The sequence below is a fragment of the Asparagus officinalis genome, chromosome 3, assembly GCF_001876935.1.
Source record: "Asparagus officinalis chromosome 3, Aspof.V1, whole genome shotgun sequence".
Lineage (NCBI taxonomy): Eukaryota > Viridiplantae > Streptophyta > Magnoliopsida > Asparagales > Asparagaceae > Asparagus > Asparagus officinalis.
Window position 1 is genome coordinate 41,356,190 of NC_033796.1, and position 18,708 is coordinate 41,374,897.

The 18,708-nt window shown below is 35.2% G+C and overlaps 1 protein-coding gene across 1 annotated transcript; it reads left to right on the forward strand.

Annotated features, from left to right (window-relative positions):
- Nucleotides 3,602-5,561, forward strand: LOC109835000. The gene is made up of 5 exons (XM_020403002.1): nt 3,602-4,064; nt 4,311-4,370; nt 4,459-4,697; nt 4,772-4,921; nt 5,412-5,561. The coding sequence occupies exons 1-5, from the start codon at nt 3,602-3,604 to the stop codon at nt 5,559-5,561; spliced, it is 1,062 nt and encodes a 353-aa protein (XP_020258591.1).

Sequence of the window (18,708 nt, forward strand, 5' to 3'; positions counted from 1 at the left end):
CGTCGGTACGCGCAAAAATAAAAAGTTGTTTTATTTGAATAAATTGATAGCTTATTTATTTTATTTAAAGTTTCATAGCAGATTCTTCAGTTTCAATGTAAGCAAATTTGGTTGCTCATAGAGAAACATAGAAATAAAGTGATTGACGTTATGTTCTTCAGGATCAATTGGTAACTTACCTAAGCATATTAAGAAAACCATTTTTCTTGGGGCTTCTAGTAAGATAGAAACATTAATCATCAAGCTGTTGAATGATAACACCATGGGTCTAATGACCCAATAACTTAATTGATTAATCTTTTATATATACACATGATATCAGCTTAATCTTTTCCTGAAATAAACAGAGTTACATAAACTAGACTCAAAATAGGAAAAAGTTTGTCCAAGCCAATTTTTTCTGGATAATTGATTATACGATTTACTTCTCTACCTAGCCAGTTCATCGGCATCATTGTCACAACAACAATGCTTCCGTTCCAAATTCAGTTGCCTGAATTTGTTTTCTTCTTTTAGCTGTCCATTTCATCTGCTAAATGGGAAATGCTGCTAATGCAATATGCACTTCTTTCTTTAAAAGGATCACGTAATTCTATTCAAAATTATTTCTACTTACAGAAAAATTTGAAGCACAAGTGGGTATATAATGATCTCTGTTAGATCATGGTTAAGTTTGTAGTCTCTCTGTATAGGATTGGCTTGTTTGTTTTGCTGCATACTCCTTTGTCCTCTTTGATACTTTACTTGCTAGGACAAAGATACCGTCACCCGCATTCATATATTAAAATAAAGTTCTCTTCTTTTAGATTCCTTTTTCTTGTATTGTATTTTATACAATTAATTTGAATTTAAGATTCAAAATATGTCATGAGGAAGTAATTACGTGCCTCTTTTGATGTTTTTTATGATGAACACATTGACACAAAGCTATGAAGGTGGTGCTAATGGTGGCAATGCTAGAGGAGGAGGATAGAATGGGCAAGCTACATAAAATTCATGCATGAAGGGATAGTAATAGATATGGGCAGTGGTAAACTTTGATTTCAATAGATGGTCTTTTATTTTTCTCTTTAGGATAATTCGAATTTGTAATGGGAGAAATATTTATGTAGCAATACAGTTATTGACCAAATATTTTTATTTCGTGGCAATATAAAAAATAACTTTTTTTAATAATATTAGTTGTGATACTGATGTTTTTATATATTTTTAATGCTACGTACATGCATAGCAGGTGCATGGATAGTCATACTCATACGTATAGTGTCCTCCGCCCATCGGCCTATAGCTACAGTGTCCACCTACCCTCAGCTCATGTTATATTGTGTAAATTTGTGTGTATATACTTGTAACTTAGCCAAATAACAATTCTCTCTCTTCACTACCAAATTAACATGATGTCATAGCTCTAGATTCAATCCTCACATTCAATTCACTACAAGAAATCGGGTCTTTAACGACCAAAATTAACGAAGGGACTATTTAACCATTGTTATTATATATACAATAATGACGGTTTCTCACACCTTCATTGAGCTTTTTATAAATATTAAGAGAGTTAAATAAGGATAAACAACGGTTATTTAGACCCTTCGATGATTAGGTCTTACTACCTTTGTTGATGAGGAGTCTTGAAAACGATGGACCTATTAACCATCCTTAAAGATGAAACCTAGTCCTAATAGGAGAATAAATCTAATTAATATAATTGAGGAGTTATATATGACAAGTTCTCACATATATGTAATTCTCTATCTCTCTAATACATCACGCAAAAACTCTAGGAAATAGCGCTCCTCCTCTTCATCAGTTCATCTTTCTCGACGGCAATATTACCAACAGCCTCCTCTTCTCGGCAACCGCAACGTGACCCTCATCCGCATCCTCTCCTGTTTCTCAACAGTAACATCATCTCCCCCTTCTTCTTACCACGGTAGCAGCAAGACCTCATCCGCCTCCTCTTCCTCTTTCTTGACGACAACCAACCCCCGCCCCCTCCCCCCCATATTCTCGGCAACCCCGGCAGTGGCAATAACTCATCCACTTCCTCTCCCTCTAGCATCAATTCCTCAGGTAAATAACGGTTCATCCCTATTTTTTGGGCTTATTTGTAGTTCTTGTAAATTCATTAGGTTTTTGTTAAGGGATAGTCTTTTATTTTGTATTTGAAATTCTATAATTGATTCCTTATGAAGAGAGTAATTGAGGAAGGTGACCATTGCTTATTCTGCATTTTAATTCCCTGCCAATAATATGAAACATATCCACACAGAATTTTTCCTCACTAGTTATCTAAAAAATTAGAAAATAATGAAATTTTTGTCTCAGGCCAGCTATCAAGCTCTTCCAATGAACATTGTTTGTTCATTGCGGTGTTACATTCTATTATTGACAACATATTAAATCTCTTCTCTTGTTCTAAAAGCACCTAAGAGAAGGTTTATGTAGACAGCTAGGGTTTCTGTAGATAGACTTGATGCTACTTCTAGAGCTTTAATTTGGAAGAGCTACTTTAATTGATATTCTACAATTACTATGACACTCTAGAAGCAGCAGATTGACCACAATCACATTCATTTGTTGCCATGAAGTTTGGAAAGGAAAAAAAAAGGATTACAGCGTAACAATTTGAATCAACTTAAACATGTTGCATTGAATTGACAAATCTGGAATTAAATGATTAAGGGATCATGTAGTTTTCAAGTGAGAAGAAATCAAACAAGCATTACAAAGACTCAAATTAGCCTAGTTTCAAAAATAATCAATACAAAGTTTTAGCACATAACCAAAGATTCATATAATTTTAACAGTTTATAATTCTTTATGTGAAACTTTTCCCTAAAACCGGGGAGTTCTTTGTGCGCTTGAACTCCCCAAGTTTAGCCACAGAATTTTTCGGGTGTTTCAGAAGCCATTATCGATATTAATATTAACTTTTCTAGTGCAGGAATAATTAATATTTATTTGGTCATTAAACGAACCCTCTTTCTCTGGGCTGGACTAAAGTTTGACCCTCAAATAAAGCACACTTGAGATACGGGCCTAAATGTAACAACCCTTGGCTGATTTCATGCCATATATATTTATCAATTTAATAAAAAATATGGTTTAGTTTCGTAATATAAATTTTACTAATAATTATGCTTTACAAGTGGGAGTGTTGTGGTTATTAATATGTGAGTATAATCCTACATCGGATAGGATAATAAAGATGAAAGTGAACCAATTAATCAATAAACAGTTTACTTATTATTCATTCAGCTATTCGATCATATTTGATTCGCTATCTCATTTGACAGTAAATGCATAGCTATTAGTTATTCAGTTCATAAACAAATTGAAATTAACTAAATGTGTTTTGGATTTGCTTGGTCATTAAATATTCGTTCAAATTGAGACATAAGCTTAAATGGAAAAGACAATTTAGAGGGCAAATTAGTAAAATGATGCTTTGGAGGGGATATTTGCAAATATATACAATGCTTGTTTGTACAAATAAAATATAGTCGATATTTATTAAACCACAATCTAATTATAAACTAATTATATTGTTTTTTTGTTTTATAGAGTCGAATATCCAGCATTAGTACATTGCTTGGAAATGGCACCAAATAAAGATTGGATGGACCTAGTAGATGATGATAGACTTGATCCAAAATATAAAGAAGGGGTTGATCAGTTTTTAGACTATGCATATGAGAAGCTGTTGGATAGTTTTAATGAAAAGGATGAAGACTTTGAAATTCGATGTCCATGTATTAAATGCAGCAATGTGAAGTCTGGTAATCGTGAGTTGGTAAAGACCCACTTGATTGTTCATGGAATTATTAAAAACTACAGATTTTGGTGTCATCACGACGAAAGACAGGGTGAGTCCATTTCGGAGTTTGATGAAGAACAAGAAGAAATGACAGAAGAAAGCCAGAGTGACGATGAAATGCAAGAAATGATTGGAGATTTATTTCATAATTCAACTGGCGTTGTTGCACCTGATGCCACGTCGAGTCAGGATATTCTTGAGCAGGAACCAGATGGACATGCAAAACAATTCTACAGTCTTTTAGGTGACTCCGAGAAACCTTTGAGGAGAATTTTGCACAAAATCGCAGGAGAAGTGCAAATACTAACAATGAAGAGAATGATGATTCTGCAGATTGATGAGACTTAAAATTTATTATTATTTCTTTTTATCTTTCAATTTATTTTTTATGATTGGATTAATATTGATGAGACTTAAAATTTATTATTATTTCTTTTTATCTTTCAATTTATTTTTTATGATTGGATTAATAGTTTCTCAATTTTTGTAGAATCAGATAATCATCGAGTGCAAAGTGATGATGCAATACTAAATGAATCTCGACAAGAAGGTATATTCTTTATTAATTACAAGAAGAAATATTTTTATCAATTTCTTTAACTATATCTTGTTTCTAACATATGATATGATGTATGCAGCTGATAATTCTCAAAGGAAGAAAAATCCACCTCGTGGTAGTAATAAGTGTCTAAAGTTGAATAATTTGTCACATGGGGAGAAAAAAATCATTACTTTTTATCAGAATAGAGCTATTGAACCAGAATTTTCACGATATCTTGGAATTATTATTCGAGATAGAAATATTTGCCCAGTAGCTGTTGAGAATTGGGCCAAAATACCACAGCAAAATAAAGATCATATGTGGGCATCCATTAAGGTACATTGAAAATTAATTAAATGCATTTGGTTTTTAATTCTTATAAATTAAATTTTGATTCAAATTTGATATAGGATAAATTTGATGCTGATGACATGGAGCAAAAGAGAGAGTCAGTAATGAGACACTTGCGCGATTTGTGGAATAAGTGGCGTGGTGACATGCACAGGAAATATGTGAAAGAAAATTCATTGCAAGTTGCACTTAGAAATAAACCTACAGAAGTGAGTGTTGATGACTGGGATTGGCTAGTTAAGGAACATTATTTTTCTTCAAAATTCCAGGTATTAATCTCCTAATTTTATTAATTAATTTCTTTCATGTATATTGTTGGATTGTTAAAATTATCTTTTAATCTTGATGTATAGAAAGCAAGCCAACAAAATACACTTAACAGAGGCAAAAGAAAGATGCTCCACCACACGGGCAGCAAACCCTTCAGACAAATTGCGTGGGAATTGGTAACTAATTTCCTATTTATTTAAAACTACTTTGTTTTTTAGTTTGATATTGTACTCATTTTTATTTAATATTTGAATAAGGGTGGCAAGTCAGGAAATCCACCTGATGTGGCAAAAATGTTTCATGAAACTCGAAAGAAAGCTAATGAAACACTAGAAAATGGGGATCAAGATAAATATGTAAGTAGAATATGTGTTTAAGTTTGATAATGATGCATTATATAGTACTAACATATGAATTTAATTTTTATAGGATGAAATTGTTCAAGTCAAACAAGCAAACCCTTCACTTTCTGACATTGAGATAGTTGAGAAAATCTGGGGGAAGCAATCTCATGGTCACATCACTGTATTTGGTGGCGGGACTACTTTAAAAGATTTGAGAGGACCGTTCCCTAGTTGATCTGATCTAGAAGCACGGGTTATAGAAGAAAAGAGAAAGAACCAGATGCTTCAACAACGCTTAGATGAGCAGGAGCAACAACATAACAACAAAGGATGTCTGAGTTGGAGTCACAAGTGAAAGCTATGCAAGAACTTTTTTTTAGGCAATCACCTTCATTGACTCCTCAAACTCGAGAACGTGTGCAGGACTAGGTAATTAATTTTTGTAAATCTCTTATATACTTTTATGATTGACTACTTGCACTAAAAAATATGATTTTTACTTAATAAGATAATATTTGCTTAATTGATATTTCTTAATTATGTGATTTTTTTTAAAATTTTTCAGGCTATCCATGCAAGATTAGGAGGGGGTAGCTCGAGTCTTCTTTTGACGATGATTAGAGATGAAAGAACGTGTCTTCCCCAAACTTTTATTTTAATTTGTTTTAGATAGTTTCATATATTTTTATATTTTTCTTTGGAACAATAAGAATATTAACTCTTATTATTAGTATTGAATATTTGAGGATGGTGGAATTTTATTTATTGATGTTATTAATGAATGGAATTTTTATTTTACCTCTTATTCATTATTGGGTATTTTTAATATATTTTTGTTGTGAATCTTAGTGTCTGGTTGAGAATAATATGATAGTTGCCTATGAATGGAAAATTTATTATTAATGTATATTAGAAATTTGTAGTCTACAATGATGGTTTTATAAACCGTATTTTGTTCATCAACGAAGGGAAAGCACCGTCGTTGATGGGTTACTAATTACCCATTATGAGGACTTTTACGACGGTATCCAACCGTCATTAATTAGTCTTCAGCGATGGGAAAATATCCCCGTAACTAATGGTAACGACGGGAAAATATCTCCGTAACTAATGGTAACGACGGGAAAATATCCCGTCACTGATGGTAACGACGAGAAAATATCCTCGTTACTGATGGTAACGACGGTGATAATTACCGTCGTAAATATTAATGACGGTAATATGTTCCGTCGTTATAGACTCTATAACGACGGGTAGTATATCCCTTCGTGACCCTTTAGCGAAGAGGGCTTCAACGACGGGTGACGAAGGGATTTTTCCCCGTCGTTAGCATACAATAACGAAGGTTTTCAGTGCTTTAACGAAGGGAAATCCCTTCGTTAAAGATGTAATTTCTTGTAGTGATTCCTAAATCAATTCCAAATCCTACATTCTCAAATCAAATTTAGTCACAGAAACATTCCTAGCTGGCAGTCTTACCTGTCACTATCGCAGCCTCTGATCGCTTTCCACTCTAGTCTGATCTGTTAGGACTCATGTTTATGAGCCTACTCTCTAATCTAGTTTTGATGGTTAACAAACAATTTATAATTGTGTTTTTCAGTATTTTTATTTTCTCTAGGTTAAAAATATTTGTGCCGCAACGGTGAAGCCGACGCAATTCAAGTAAAAGAGTCAGATCAAGCTTCATGCACATCAACTTGGGTATGTTAGTTTTAGAAATTATACTTGGTGTGTTTATACTTTAAGCTCAATACTTATGCAGACACGTCATGTTTTGTTTTATCATATTAAGAGTCATTTTTGAGAAAATATCGTATATTTGGATTATTGACATACTGAGTTAGTTTTACATCTTTTTCTAAGTCCATTAATCCATTCAAAAAGATTTCTAAACTTGGTTGAAATCATTTTGTTAAAATCAAGTGTTTTAAACAAACTCGTATTTTTAAGATTTTGCAAAATGATGAGTTTTCACAAACGGAATATGATATTTCAAAAATTTCTTCTCTAACATATTTATATTCATATATATAAACATTTTCCTAAGTTTCATAATTTTTGAAATTTATTTGCTTTTTTTAAACTCACTTTGAAAACCAGTTTTACTATGCAAAAATGAGTTGTGTATGTTTTTCAGTCCACCGATGGCATTGATCAGTCGACCGAAAATCTCCTCTGCAATTTCTATTTTGTTTCTGCTCAATCAATTGATCATTATCAGTCGATCAAAGCAGCTTCTCAGTCGACCGATTGTTTGCATCAGTCGACCGATTGTTTGCATCAGTCGACCGATAGTTTCCCAGAATTAGCTAACGGTCGGCTCATCAGTCGATTGGTCAGTGTATTAGTCGACCGACGGCACTGTAATGGCTATATTCTGTTTTTCTTTTTGAGAGGCTATAAATACCTCTCATCTCTCAATTGTTTTTTAAGAGATTTTAACCAAGTCTTCAAGAGTTTGTTTTCTCAGTTTTAAAGAGGTTTTCAAGTTTGTTTATGTGAAGAGACGGGTTCAATTTTTAGAGGAGTGGTTGGTGAGAGACGGGTTCAATTTTTAGAGGAGTGGCGTTAGTAGTAAAGTCTAGAGAGAGGTGGTAAATCCAAGCTCTCTTACTGGAGGCAATCTAGATATGTCCTGAAAACCATCCTGATACTCTGAGACTACTCGTGTCTCACTCAAATCGGCACCCCGATCCCGCATCATCACCTCCTCGACGTATGCCAGAAATGACTCCGCAAACTGGTTACCCCATGAGGTTGCTACAACCATCTCAAATCCATTGAATGCTCGCAAGCTGACTGTCTTTGCAAAATAGTCGAAACTAACATGGTAGGAAGATAACTAATCCATACTAAGAATCATATCAAACTCGAACATGCGCAGAACGATCAAATCAACCATGAACTCAGACTCGTCTAAGCTGATAATGCATCTCCTACAGATACTCTCCAAGAGCGACACATCACCTAAAGGGGTGGAAAGTGACAAAGGAATATCTAGAGGCTATGCTACAAGCTGGAGTCTAGTCATGAAAGTATAGGAGATGAAAGGATTCGAAGCTCATGAAACAAAAAGATTACGGACTAGGAAGGAGTTCACTAGGAATGTACCTTCCATAATGGCCATGTTCGCACCATGATCGCGTGGTATGACTGCATACACCCTGCCTGAAGCTGCGAACTATTGTGTCAAAGGCTCTATGGTATACGAGACTATATGTCCCTGAGGAATCTCCTGGATAGCTCGTACTTGGATAGGTCGCACCTAACCCTCTATCCTCAGAACTGCTGGCGGTGTCTCAAGCCTCAGCTGCTGGCCCTAACCTCAGCCATGTCCACAATTCTGCTAATGCTGAACCTGATTCTTACCCTGTTGGCCTTCTGCTAGTGTGCTATGGCACTCTGCAGCTCTGTGTCCAAACTTGTGGCAGTAAAAATAAGTACCCTAAAACTTGCGTTGCTGCTACACCCTCTGATCATGTTGTAGTCCCTTCTTAAGCGGGCCTTGCTGTTGGGAACCCTTGCCCTGCTGCTGGGGTCCTCCGGGTCCTAAAATGGTCACTTTCCCTTTCCCTTGTCTTCGGATTGTCCTGCTTTAGAATTCCCTTCCTTGCCCTTCTGAAACATGGCTGTCTCTGTCTGCTATACTATAGCGGTATCAGCTACCTCCCATACTGAATGAAATCGTTGAGATACTAAATAGTGATGTAAGCTCGAGCGAAGTCTCATCAAGAACATCTGAGCCTGACGCTTCCTAGTCTGCCACATACCCGTGAACCTGAGCAAACCCACAAACTTTCTCTTATAATCAGCTACAGTCATATCTCCCTGCTCCAACTGGGCTAGCTCAAACTCCTTCTCAGCTTTTTGCTTTTTGTCTGTAAAAGGAGACTTCACATTCCACCAGTTTTGTGTATTTTTTTCATACATTCTTTCTCCTTTGAGATCGGCACAGGATCTTAAAGATTGATGTTTAGCTGACATTGGATATCATCTAACTCTGCTTTGGCTCTTGAGACTTGCTCACTTATGTTCATAAAATGCTTTTTGTTCAGATCCTTTAGAATAGATTTAACTTTTTGAGTTTTGAGTGAGGCCTGTACAAGTTATATCCATATATATATATTTATCCCATACTGCTTTTACTGCTGAAATAAAATATGGATGCTATGTCCACATATTAAAAAATTTGAAGGATCTCTTGCCCTCAAATTTTCATTTCCCACAGTTAACAAAGCAGGAGAGTGATCAGAACATGAAGGCATAAGAAATTTCATTTGACTGGAATTATAAAGTTGGATCCAATCTTCATTCACTACCACCCTATCAGGCATGCATATCCTTGCATCCGCCTCTTGTTTGTTATTCTAGGTGAAGAAACACCCTGTAGTTTTAATGTGCATTAGTTGATTTGAATTAATAAAGCTTTTCAACTCCTCAGCATCAGTAGCTGTGATCGGTGCACCACTAATTTTCTCTTCACTATCCATTATAGCATTGAAATCACCACCAATCAGCCATGGTCTATTTACATTATTATTGAATGCCAGGAGATCTTCCCAGAGCATTTTCATGCCTTCCTGATGATTTAGAGCATATACAATTGTGATTAGGCAAGACAATTCATCATCTCTAGATTGCACTTCACAAGTCATGTATTGTTTTGTTGACTTCATACACTTAATAGTGAGAAAATCATTATCCCAAAGAATCCAAATTCTACCATTATTTGCTTCATGAACATTTGATATCTATTCCCAGTTTTTTGAAATCTTCCTGGCAATATTTTGCATTCTTCCTTCAGCAACATTTGTTTCCAAAAGAGCAAGAAAAGAGAGCTTATATTCCTGAATAAAATGCTTAACTACTACATGTTTAGAGGATTTGTTGAATCCTCTAATGTTCATATGGCCAAGTGCATTATTGAGTAAAGCCTCCTCTATCAATACTAGAGGGATCCAGTTCCACTATTTGATGATCCAAAAGAGAGAAGGGTGAGGCTTGCATTGAGGGACCAGGATCCTTCACAAAAGATCTTTTAGCTACTATTCTAGAGACATTTATAAACCCTGAAGTGTTTATATTTGGAGTAGAACTGTAATTTCCTGATAATCTTTGTCTGTGCACATTCTGTGCATGTTTACCAGAAACATGCACATTTGGAATTGTATCGGCATTTTGTTTCTCCAGACCATGTATCCCAAGATTTACACTCACAAGATCATCTTCATTCTGATTTTGACTTTAAACAACTGGTATATTCTCAACATATCTACTATTCTGCCCAGAGTTACCAGATTTATCCCTTTTTTCAACAGATCTTTTCTTACTTGTAGGTTCCTGATGCACATTTGCTTTATTTACTTTTGCTTGCTTGTTTACCGGTACCCACTTCATATTAGCAACTTTCCTCCCGCGTTTCTCAATTTCATGCCCTATAATGTTACATAGAAAACACCATCTTGGCTTAAGTTCATATAGGACAGTTTGTTTATAGCTTTTTCCACCAGGACCTTGAATAGTTGTACTATATGACAGAGGATCTTTTAAATGAAGTTTAATCTCCAATAATACCCTGGCATAGCTCAATCTCTCTCTCGTAGCAGTAAGTTTATCTGTTGTTATTAGTTTACCAATAGAGCTTGCAATTTTACTTATGCCAACTGAACTCCAAAGATTTAATCTCAAATTAGAAAATTGTACCCATATAGGATAACTATAATCCTGATTTTTTTTCCTTGTTTGTGTCAATAGTCCATGGTTTGAGAATCAATGACCTAGAACCAAAAAACCAGGGACCTGCCTCAAGAACTTCTCTCATTTGCACTTCAGTTTAAAAATCAAATAAGAAAACACCATGCTTGATTAAAGAGACTTTTGGAATTGAGATTGAGCCCCAAAGTTTAGTGACATAAGATTCCATAGACTTGCTTGATTAAAGAGACTTTTGGAATTGAGATTGAGCCCCAAAGTTTAGTGACATAAGATTCCATAGACTTGAATTTAACATTTAAACCAATAACATGAGATTGAGCCCCAAAGTTTAGTGACATAAGATTCCATAGACTTGAATTTAACATTTAAACCAATAACATGACCTATCAGAGCTTTTTTCCAGTAAACCTCCCCTTCTTTCCCTTCTTCCTCAGAGAAAACAACTGTATTAGCTTGGGAAGATTGTACAAAATTAAGAGGCAGTCCATTACTAGATCTTCTGTTATCGGCAAAGAGGCTTGCAAAAGTTTTTTTAGGTTCTTGGATCTTATTTTTCTCATGTAGGCATCGAAAATTACCTGCAGGTCTCCACAAACAGCTCAATGTCAAAGAACGACGATGAACGTCACTATCCGATCCACAGGAGTTTAATTGACGTCGATGAACGAGTGAAGTGAATCGACGAACTACGTGAGCTGATTTCGAAGGCACGGGCTAATCGGGAACCCTGCGATGTTTACAAAAGGAACATCGCCCTTCTTACCTCGTATATCCTACAGGCAATCCAACCAATAGAGCTGATAGAACTCTTCGTCCGGCTTCCAACGCACTTCGAATCACTAAAATCCGAGTTCGGACGAAGAATTTACGGCGGAAGCAGACAAATGCACCTCAACGGAGCGTCTCGAAATTTCAGAGACACCCCAGAAGTGTCTCCAAAATTCCGAGACACCCCAGAGGTGTCTCCAGAATTCGGAGACACCCCAGAGGTGTCTCCAGAATTCGGAGACACCCAGAATTCGGAGACACCCCAGAGGTGTCTCCAGAATTCGGAGACACCCCAGAGGTGTCTCCAGAATTCGGAGACACCCCAGAGGTGTCTCGGAATTGTGGAGACACCCTAGGGGTGTCTAGGCTTTTCCTAGACACCCTACACCCCTCTTGCCTATAAATAGTGACCATTGGCCTCACTTTTTGCAGATCTGGATTTTTGGAGAGAAAGGCGAAGCCCTGCTGCAACGAAGAGTGGTCGAGCGCTTCAACCGAGGAGGAGAGGTCTTCATCAGAGTCTTCATCACCCGTTCCCCCCTTTCCTTAGTATTACCCTTCGCCGGTAATCACTAAGAAGAGCTGATATCTCGTTTTAGCCGAGATAGACGCTTCAGGCTTCTAGATCTCATGCGGATCGACGAAGCTCTGTCCGATTTTTCGGAAACAGATCTGATTGCTCGGTGGTCCACGGATATCAACATCCCCGTCACAGGCCAAAGACCCACGCAAGCAAGATACGATAAACGGATCTTGCGTTTGTTTGAAGAGAGTTGTAACCTTTTTGTTTTCATTGTGTAAGAGCCTTATAAAAAGGCGATTTCTTTTTGTTTCATTGTAACGATCTAAGTTGTAATGAACACAGCAATGAATACAACAACTTTCTCCGCAAACATCTCATGCTCAAAATCAACTAAATTTTGAATATCATCATTTTGATCACTAGAACCTAATGTCTCAAGCTTAAGAGCATTCAAATTTTCAAGATTCAAAAGATCATCATCCTTTATCCCATCAACAGTATTACCAGTAGAAATCAATGGAACAGTAGCTTCATCTTGAAACAAGGCAATTTTTGAGATAGAATCAACATTACCAGAAACATCAAGATGTTGAGATTCGTTGTTCCTGACCCTGCTTCACCTTAATCAAGGAAGAATCCCTCTCTAGCTCAAGATCATCGGCCCAAGAAACCCTTGTGGATCTGTCAGCAACATTTTCAAGATTCCTTGATTGAACTCCTTCAGAAACATCAAGATGTTGAATCAAGGAAGAATCCCTCTCTAGCTCTAGATCATCGGCCCAAGAAACCCTCATGGATCTGTCAACAACAATATTCCTCGATTGAACTCCAATCAGCTCCGATGAAGGCTGAGATCGAAGAGGATTCACCAAGAATTCGTTAGAACTTAAGATATCCTTCATCAATTTCTTCTTCCTCTCTCCCTTAGGTCCCGTTGACCCCATTATTCCAAGATCCAAATCTTCATCATTAATAGATGAATTTATATCAGACTGATCCTCAGAGGATGGCAAGCTAGAATTTGAAGATCTTAGACCAATGCTGAGAATTTTCCTTCCATTTCTCTGCTTTTTTGCGCCATGAAATCTTGGCGGGGAAGCACATTAGCAAGAAAAAATTTTCCTGCTAAGATGCACCAGAGAGCCCGCCCCTTGTACAAGTAGAAATTTGATTAGTAAGATTATTAACTATTAATAAAGCAAGTTTTACGTTGCGTAGTATCTATAAAGATTTACTAATGACGTTCTATACTTATATATGTGTACTCTTTTTGAAGCCTAGACAATAACATAGGATAGCAGCAGACCACCTTAGACCAACAAAAGCCCACGATTCGTTAAAATCTGGATTTGGTTAATCTCAAAATTGGGACATACTACATTACCAGAGATTTTGCGCGTGCAAGTGCATGTGATATGAAAAAACAAATTGAGATTTAGATTAGATCTTTTAGTTTAAGGGCACACCAGATGTGACAAGTGATAAAAATCAGAAACAATTTTTCTCATTCAAACTTTTAAATCTAAATGCATATGTTTATAGATGTGAGTAAGAAAAACATGAATTATTTCAAAGAATTTTTTCGCCTCTCCATGTTCATTATATCTAATCTCAATGCTCATTATATATTCCTATCAATTACAGATATATAGATATGTAATATTCTTTCTCAAAACTTTAAAACTTATTTTTATTCCTTTTACAATTTAAAGTATAATGCACATATAATTATTAATTGGTTCCTGATTTCATATACATGAATCTTAAGGAAGAGAGAGAGAGAGAGAGAGACCTGATGGAATGTTCTTGACAAAAAGGAAAGAGAAAGAAAAGGAAACATCTTGATTTTAAAATCATCTTTTTGCCCTTTCAACTATATAGAATGAGGATATATCCACTTTTATCTAAATTTTTTCATGCCCACATTAAATTCTTTATATATTAGTAGAGAAGTCAGATTCATGAGCTCAATATATATTGGATTCTTGATGTCCAATTAAAGATCTTGAAAAATCAAAAAAAAAAAAATTGACTGCGTATTCTGGTAAAGATCTTTTCTTATCTAGTTTTTTTTTATTTTTGACTCTTTTGAAAAAAAAATTAAGATTCAAACATATTGAATCCCAGTTGATCTTAACTCTATCCTAGGATGGAAAACCTGTTAGGTCTCATGTTTATGAGCCTATTGTCTAATTTTGTTTTGATGATTAACAAACAATTTCTAATCTTGGTTTCTAGTACTTGTGTTTTCCCTCCGGTATGCATCCAAGTTGAAATTGAGTGCTAACGATGATATTCAAGGAGATTGGAAGTAAATTGGAATGAAGCCATCGAAATTCAAGTCAAAGATCCAATACCGTGCTTCATCCCTTCTACCGAGCTGTGGATCGTCCAAGATCGATCTTCATGCAAATCAAGCTTGGGTACAGTATTTTTTACTTTATGTGCATATACTTAAAACTCAAATTATATACACACACATTTGTTTTATATTTGTTGCTTATATACATATTTTTATGAGTTAACGTGGTTCTCGGATTATAGACTAAATAATACTATTTTATATCTTTTCTAAAGTCTATCAATCCATTAGAAAAAATCTCAAAAACTTGTTTAAAAGGATTTTATCAAAATCGAGTTTTTAACAAGTTCGTATTTCTAACCGTTTTGCAAAATGATGAGTTTTTACAAATAGAAAATGACATTTTAGAGATTTATTTTCTAACATGTTTATTTTCACATATATAAATATTTTTCCAAGTTTTACTATTTTTGGAGTTGATTTACTATTTTTAATCGAATTTAGAAAATCAAGTTTTCAGCAGTTTTTAGTATTGAAATATCAGCTATCGGTCAATTGACAAGCCAAATCAATCGACCGACCAGAGCAATTTTTACAACCTGAGTTTTTACAGCCTATCAGTCGACCGATACAAATGATCAGTCGACCGATCAACGACTAGTTTACTATAACGACTAGTTTTGACTGTTTTTTTTGAGAGACTATATATAACCCTCAAGACTTAGTTTTTTGTATGGATGTTTAACTGAGTTTTTGATAGTTTGTTTCAAGAGTTTAAGTATGACTTGGTTTATGCAAAAAGAGTTTTGCAAAGAGAAGACTTTCAATTTCAATTTTGAGGAGTTCAACCTCAAATCTCTATATCTACATCTCTTTGTCTAGAGAAGTTTTTCTAAAACTCATTCTCCAGCTAATTTATATTTTGATTATCATACATAAGCTAGATTTACTTGATTTTAATTTTTATTTTACTCATTATTTTCACACACAATCACTTGAGCTTTAGTATTTCACATATTATGTAATTGGGTTGTGGGGTTGACTCTTTGAGAGAGCTTAAAATTCGTTCTCTTTTGTTTTGGAGAACAAATCTTTTATTTGCACTTATTGTGATAACACGTTTTAATACACAATGACACTTATAGGAGTGGTTGGAGAGAGACCGGGGTTAATTTCAAGAGGAGTGGGTTGGTAGTAAATCCTAGAGAGAGGTTGTAAATCCAAACACTTGAGGAAGATAATACGAGTAGTCCAACACTTAGAGGAGTGTAGCTTGTGGGATTGACAATGTGTGTATTGTAAAAGTTTTCAGGGAACTTTGAAAACCGAATTGTATAATATTTTTGTGATATAGTGGAGAATCTCCTCGAGGTGAGGAGCGGAGACGTACGTCGTGGGTTGACCGAACTCTGTGATCATATCTTTGTGTTTGCGTCTGGCTTTGGCATATTTTTCATCTTGCTCTGATTGTTTATATTGCCTATTGTCATATTGGTTCATTGTATATCCTTGCTTATATTTTTAATTTGGCATCAATATCGGATTAAATTAGCAATTACCATATGTCCCCCCACCCCCGAGGTACTTTCAAAACCATCAGAAAATATTGATAAATCTCAAGAACTCCTTTAGAAAATATTGGCTAATTTCAAAGGCTTCTAGGGACGTTAATTTATATAACTGTTACTAGACCTGAAATAAATTCGGTCGTAAGTGTTGCCGTGTTGGCAGTTTATGCGGTAAATCAAATATTTTAATATATTGAAAGGATAATCTGGTATCTAGGAATATGCATGGATGCTAAAAAAAACAATCATACAAACTTTACTGTATACTCTTCTGCCAATTGGGCCGGAAGTCCACACGATTGAAGATCTAATTCTGGTTCCAGCATTGAGGTGGATTTTCACTTCACGTACAAGAAAAATTTGTATTGGAATTATTTCAAAAACCTAAATTGGAAGTGAAGTTTAATTGGCTTGATATATCACGGAAGGCTCCGCACGGTTGATGTTTCATCGATTGTCAAGTTGGGTTCTCAATCGACATCTCCGCTCTAGCTTGAGGAAAAGTACCGATCTTAGAGCACGGGCTGAGCTTTTAAGGAAAAGGTTTTGATACTTATAATGAGCTATGACTTGTCAAATACAATAAGTTAACTCTTTATCTTGACTGTCTAACGCCAACAAAATTAAAAATTAGTTTTACCTCCTTATAATGAGCTATGACTAAACTAATCCTTATCTTTAATCCTCCTCTCTTTTAGCTCCTTCACAAATAAGGCACCTTATTGTTGGAACCACGAGAACACCATAAGGATAACTCCCATCTCCTTCTCATGGGAAGGGAATCACTAAACACTAGCAAATGTCTAATAACTAATTTAAGATATACATAATAACTAATTTAAGATATTGTTTCTCTTTTTCGACACACATCCCAACGTTGTTTCTAGAACCGCTAGAAAATGTCCTCCTCTCAAGGCCCCGCTTTGTTCTTGTCCAAAATTTGGGAACTCTCCAGTAAACGTTGGGTTCCACTGAACAATGGACCACTGGACTATCCGTGGTGCGCCGCCGCCATGGCCTGAGTCGTTACTTTGACGAGCTGTGGCCGGCGCAATGTCAAAATCTGAAGTGGACAAGCATATGACTTACACGTCATGCGCGTATCGTATACAATGATGTCATGCTTTAACCTTTTGAGATTGAGTCCTTGGATCTTCTCTATTAAAAAAGAATAGTTAAGACACCAGTTTTTATAATAACCATTGATTATTTTGTGAGTGATTAAGATCTATTTTAAATTTAGCACTTACTGTACTCCCATATATTGTAATCATACCTAATTTGCATTCAAAAATAAATCATAACCATCAATGAAGCAACCAATGATTCTGATGACGCAGTGGTCTTTCCGTTTTTTTTTTTGGTAGTGGAGAGGTTCTGAATCCGAGTATATATAGGATTGGAAATGGTGGGTTGACCTCCTAGAAATAAGAGTGAGGAAATGATTGATTTGGTCGGTTTCGACTACTTCTTATCAAACTGGATCAAATCAGTTCGATATGGTTTGGTTTGGTTTGTTCAGTTTGAGTCTAAACATTTCAAGTTAGAGAATTACCTAAAAGACAAAACTATTACTCCTCCATACCTATTACTAGTCATCTCATATCCCATTTAAAAGGGAAAACTCATGAACTCAACTATTTTACAATCTAAAATCAAACTTTCATCAATTAGTATGCATAAAATATTCAAATAAATTATTTATTCACCTAGACAGTGCACGAATCAGATTTTTGACAGTTACATTGAGAGCTGTTGATTCTGTTGTTTTTGATTTTAAATATTTAAAAATGAACCGAATCAGATTTTTTTAAAAACAAACCTGACTGCCAAAAATTCGGTGGCGTCGTCCGATTTAATTGGTTTATACCGAGCAATGCTCACTTCTCCCTACAAGTTAGTGTTCTTTTACCTATCCACCCTAAACATTAATCATATTTCTCAATTTACCCCTCATAGCTATTTGCTAATTTAACTCTAATTCTATAATAGTAGATTAAAATATCTCTCAAAGGTAAATTTTAGCCACACAACTAATAGAAAATTTAAATATACCTCGGAATATTCTAAATATAACTTTTGAGAGGTATTTTACCTCAAGTCCTTAGTCCTCTTATTTTATAATCTCATTTTAATGAATTTCCAGTGTCCATTTCAATCGTTTAATATTTCAATACTCGAACCCACGCATTGCGTTTTTGAACTTTGTAAGCGTCCGATTACAAGAGTGATTTTCCTCATTTCGTAATAAATAAATCATTTATTATAAAAAAAAAGTCGAAGATAAAGTACTCCTTTGAGAAAATGATAAAGTGTTTTGGTATATATTTTCTTTATCTAAATCACTAATCGAGAGTTGTTCAAAAAAAAGTATTTCACAATTTTTCATTGAAAAACTCAATCAATGAATAGTGATAGCTACACTACTATCTATATACTACTTCTATTAAGCCATCGCAAGGCTTCACATCATAGTTAGCTTGAACACCCTTCTGCTTGCTTG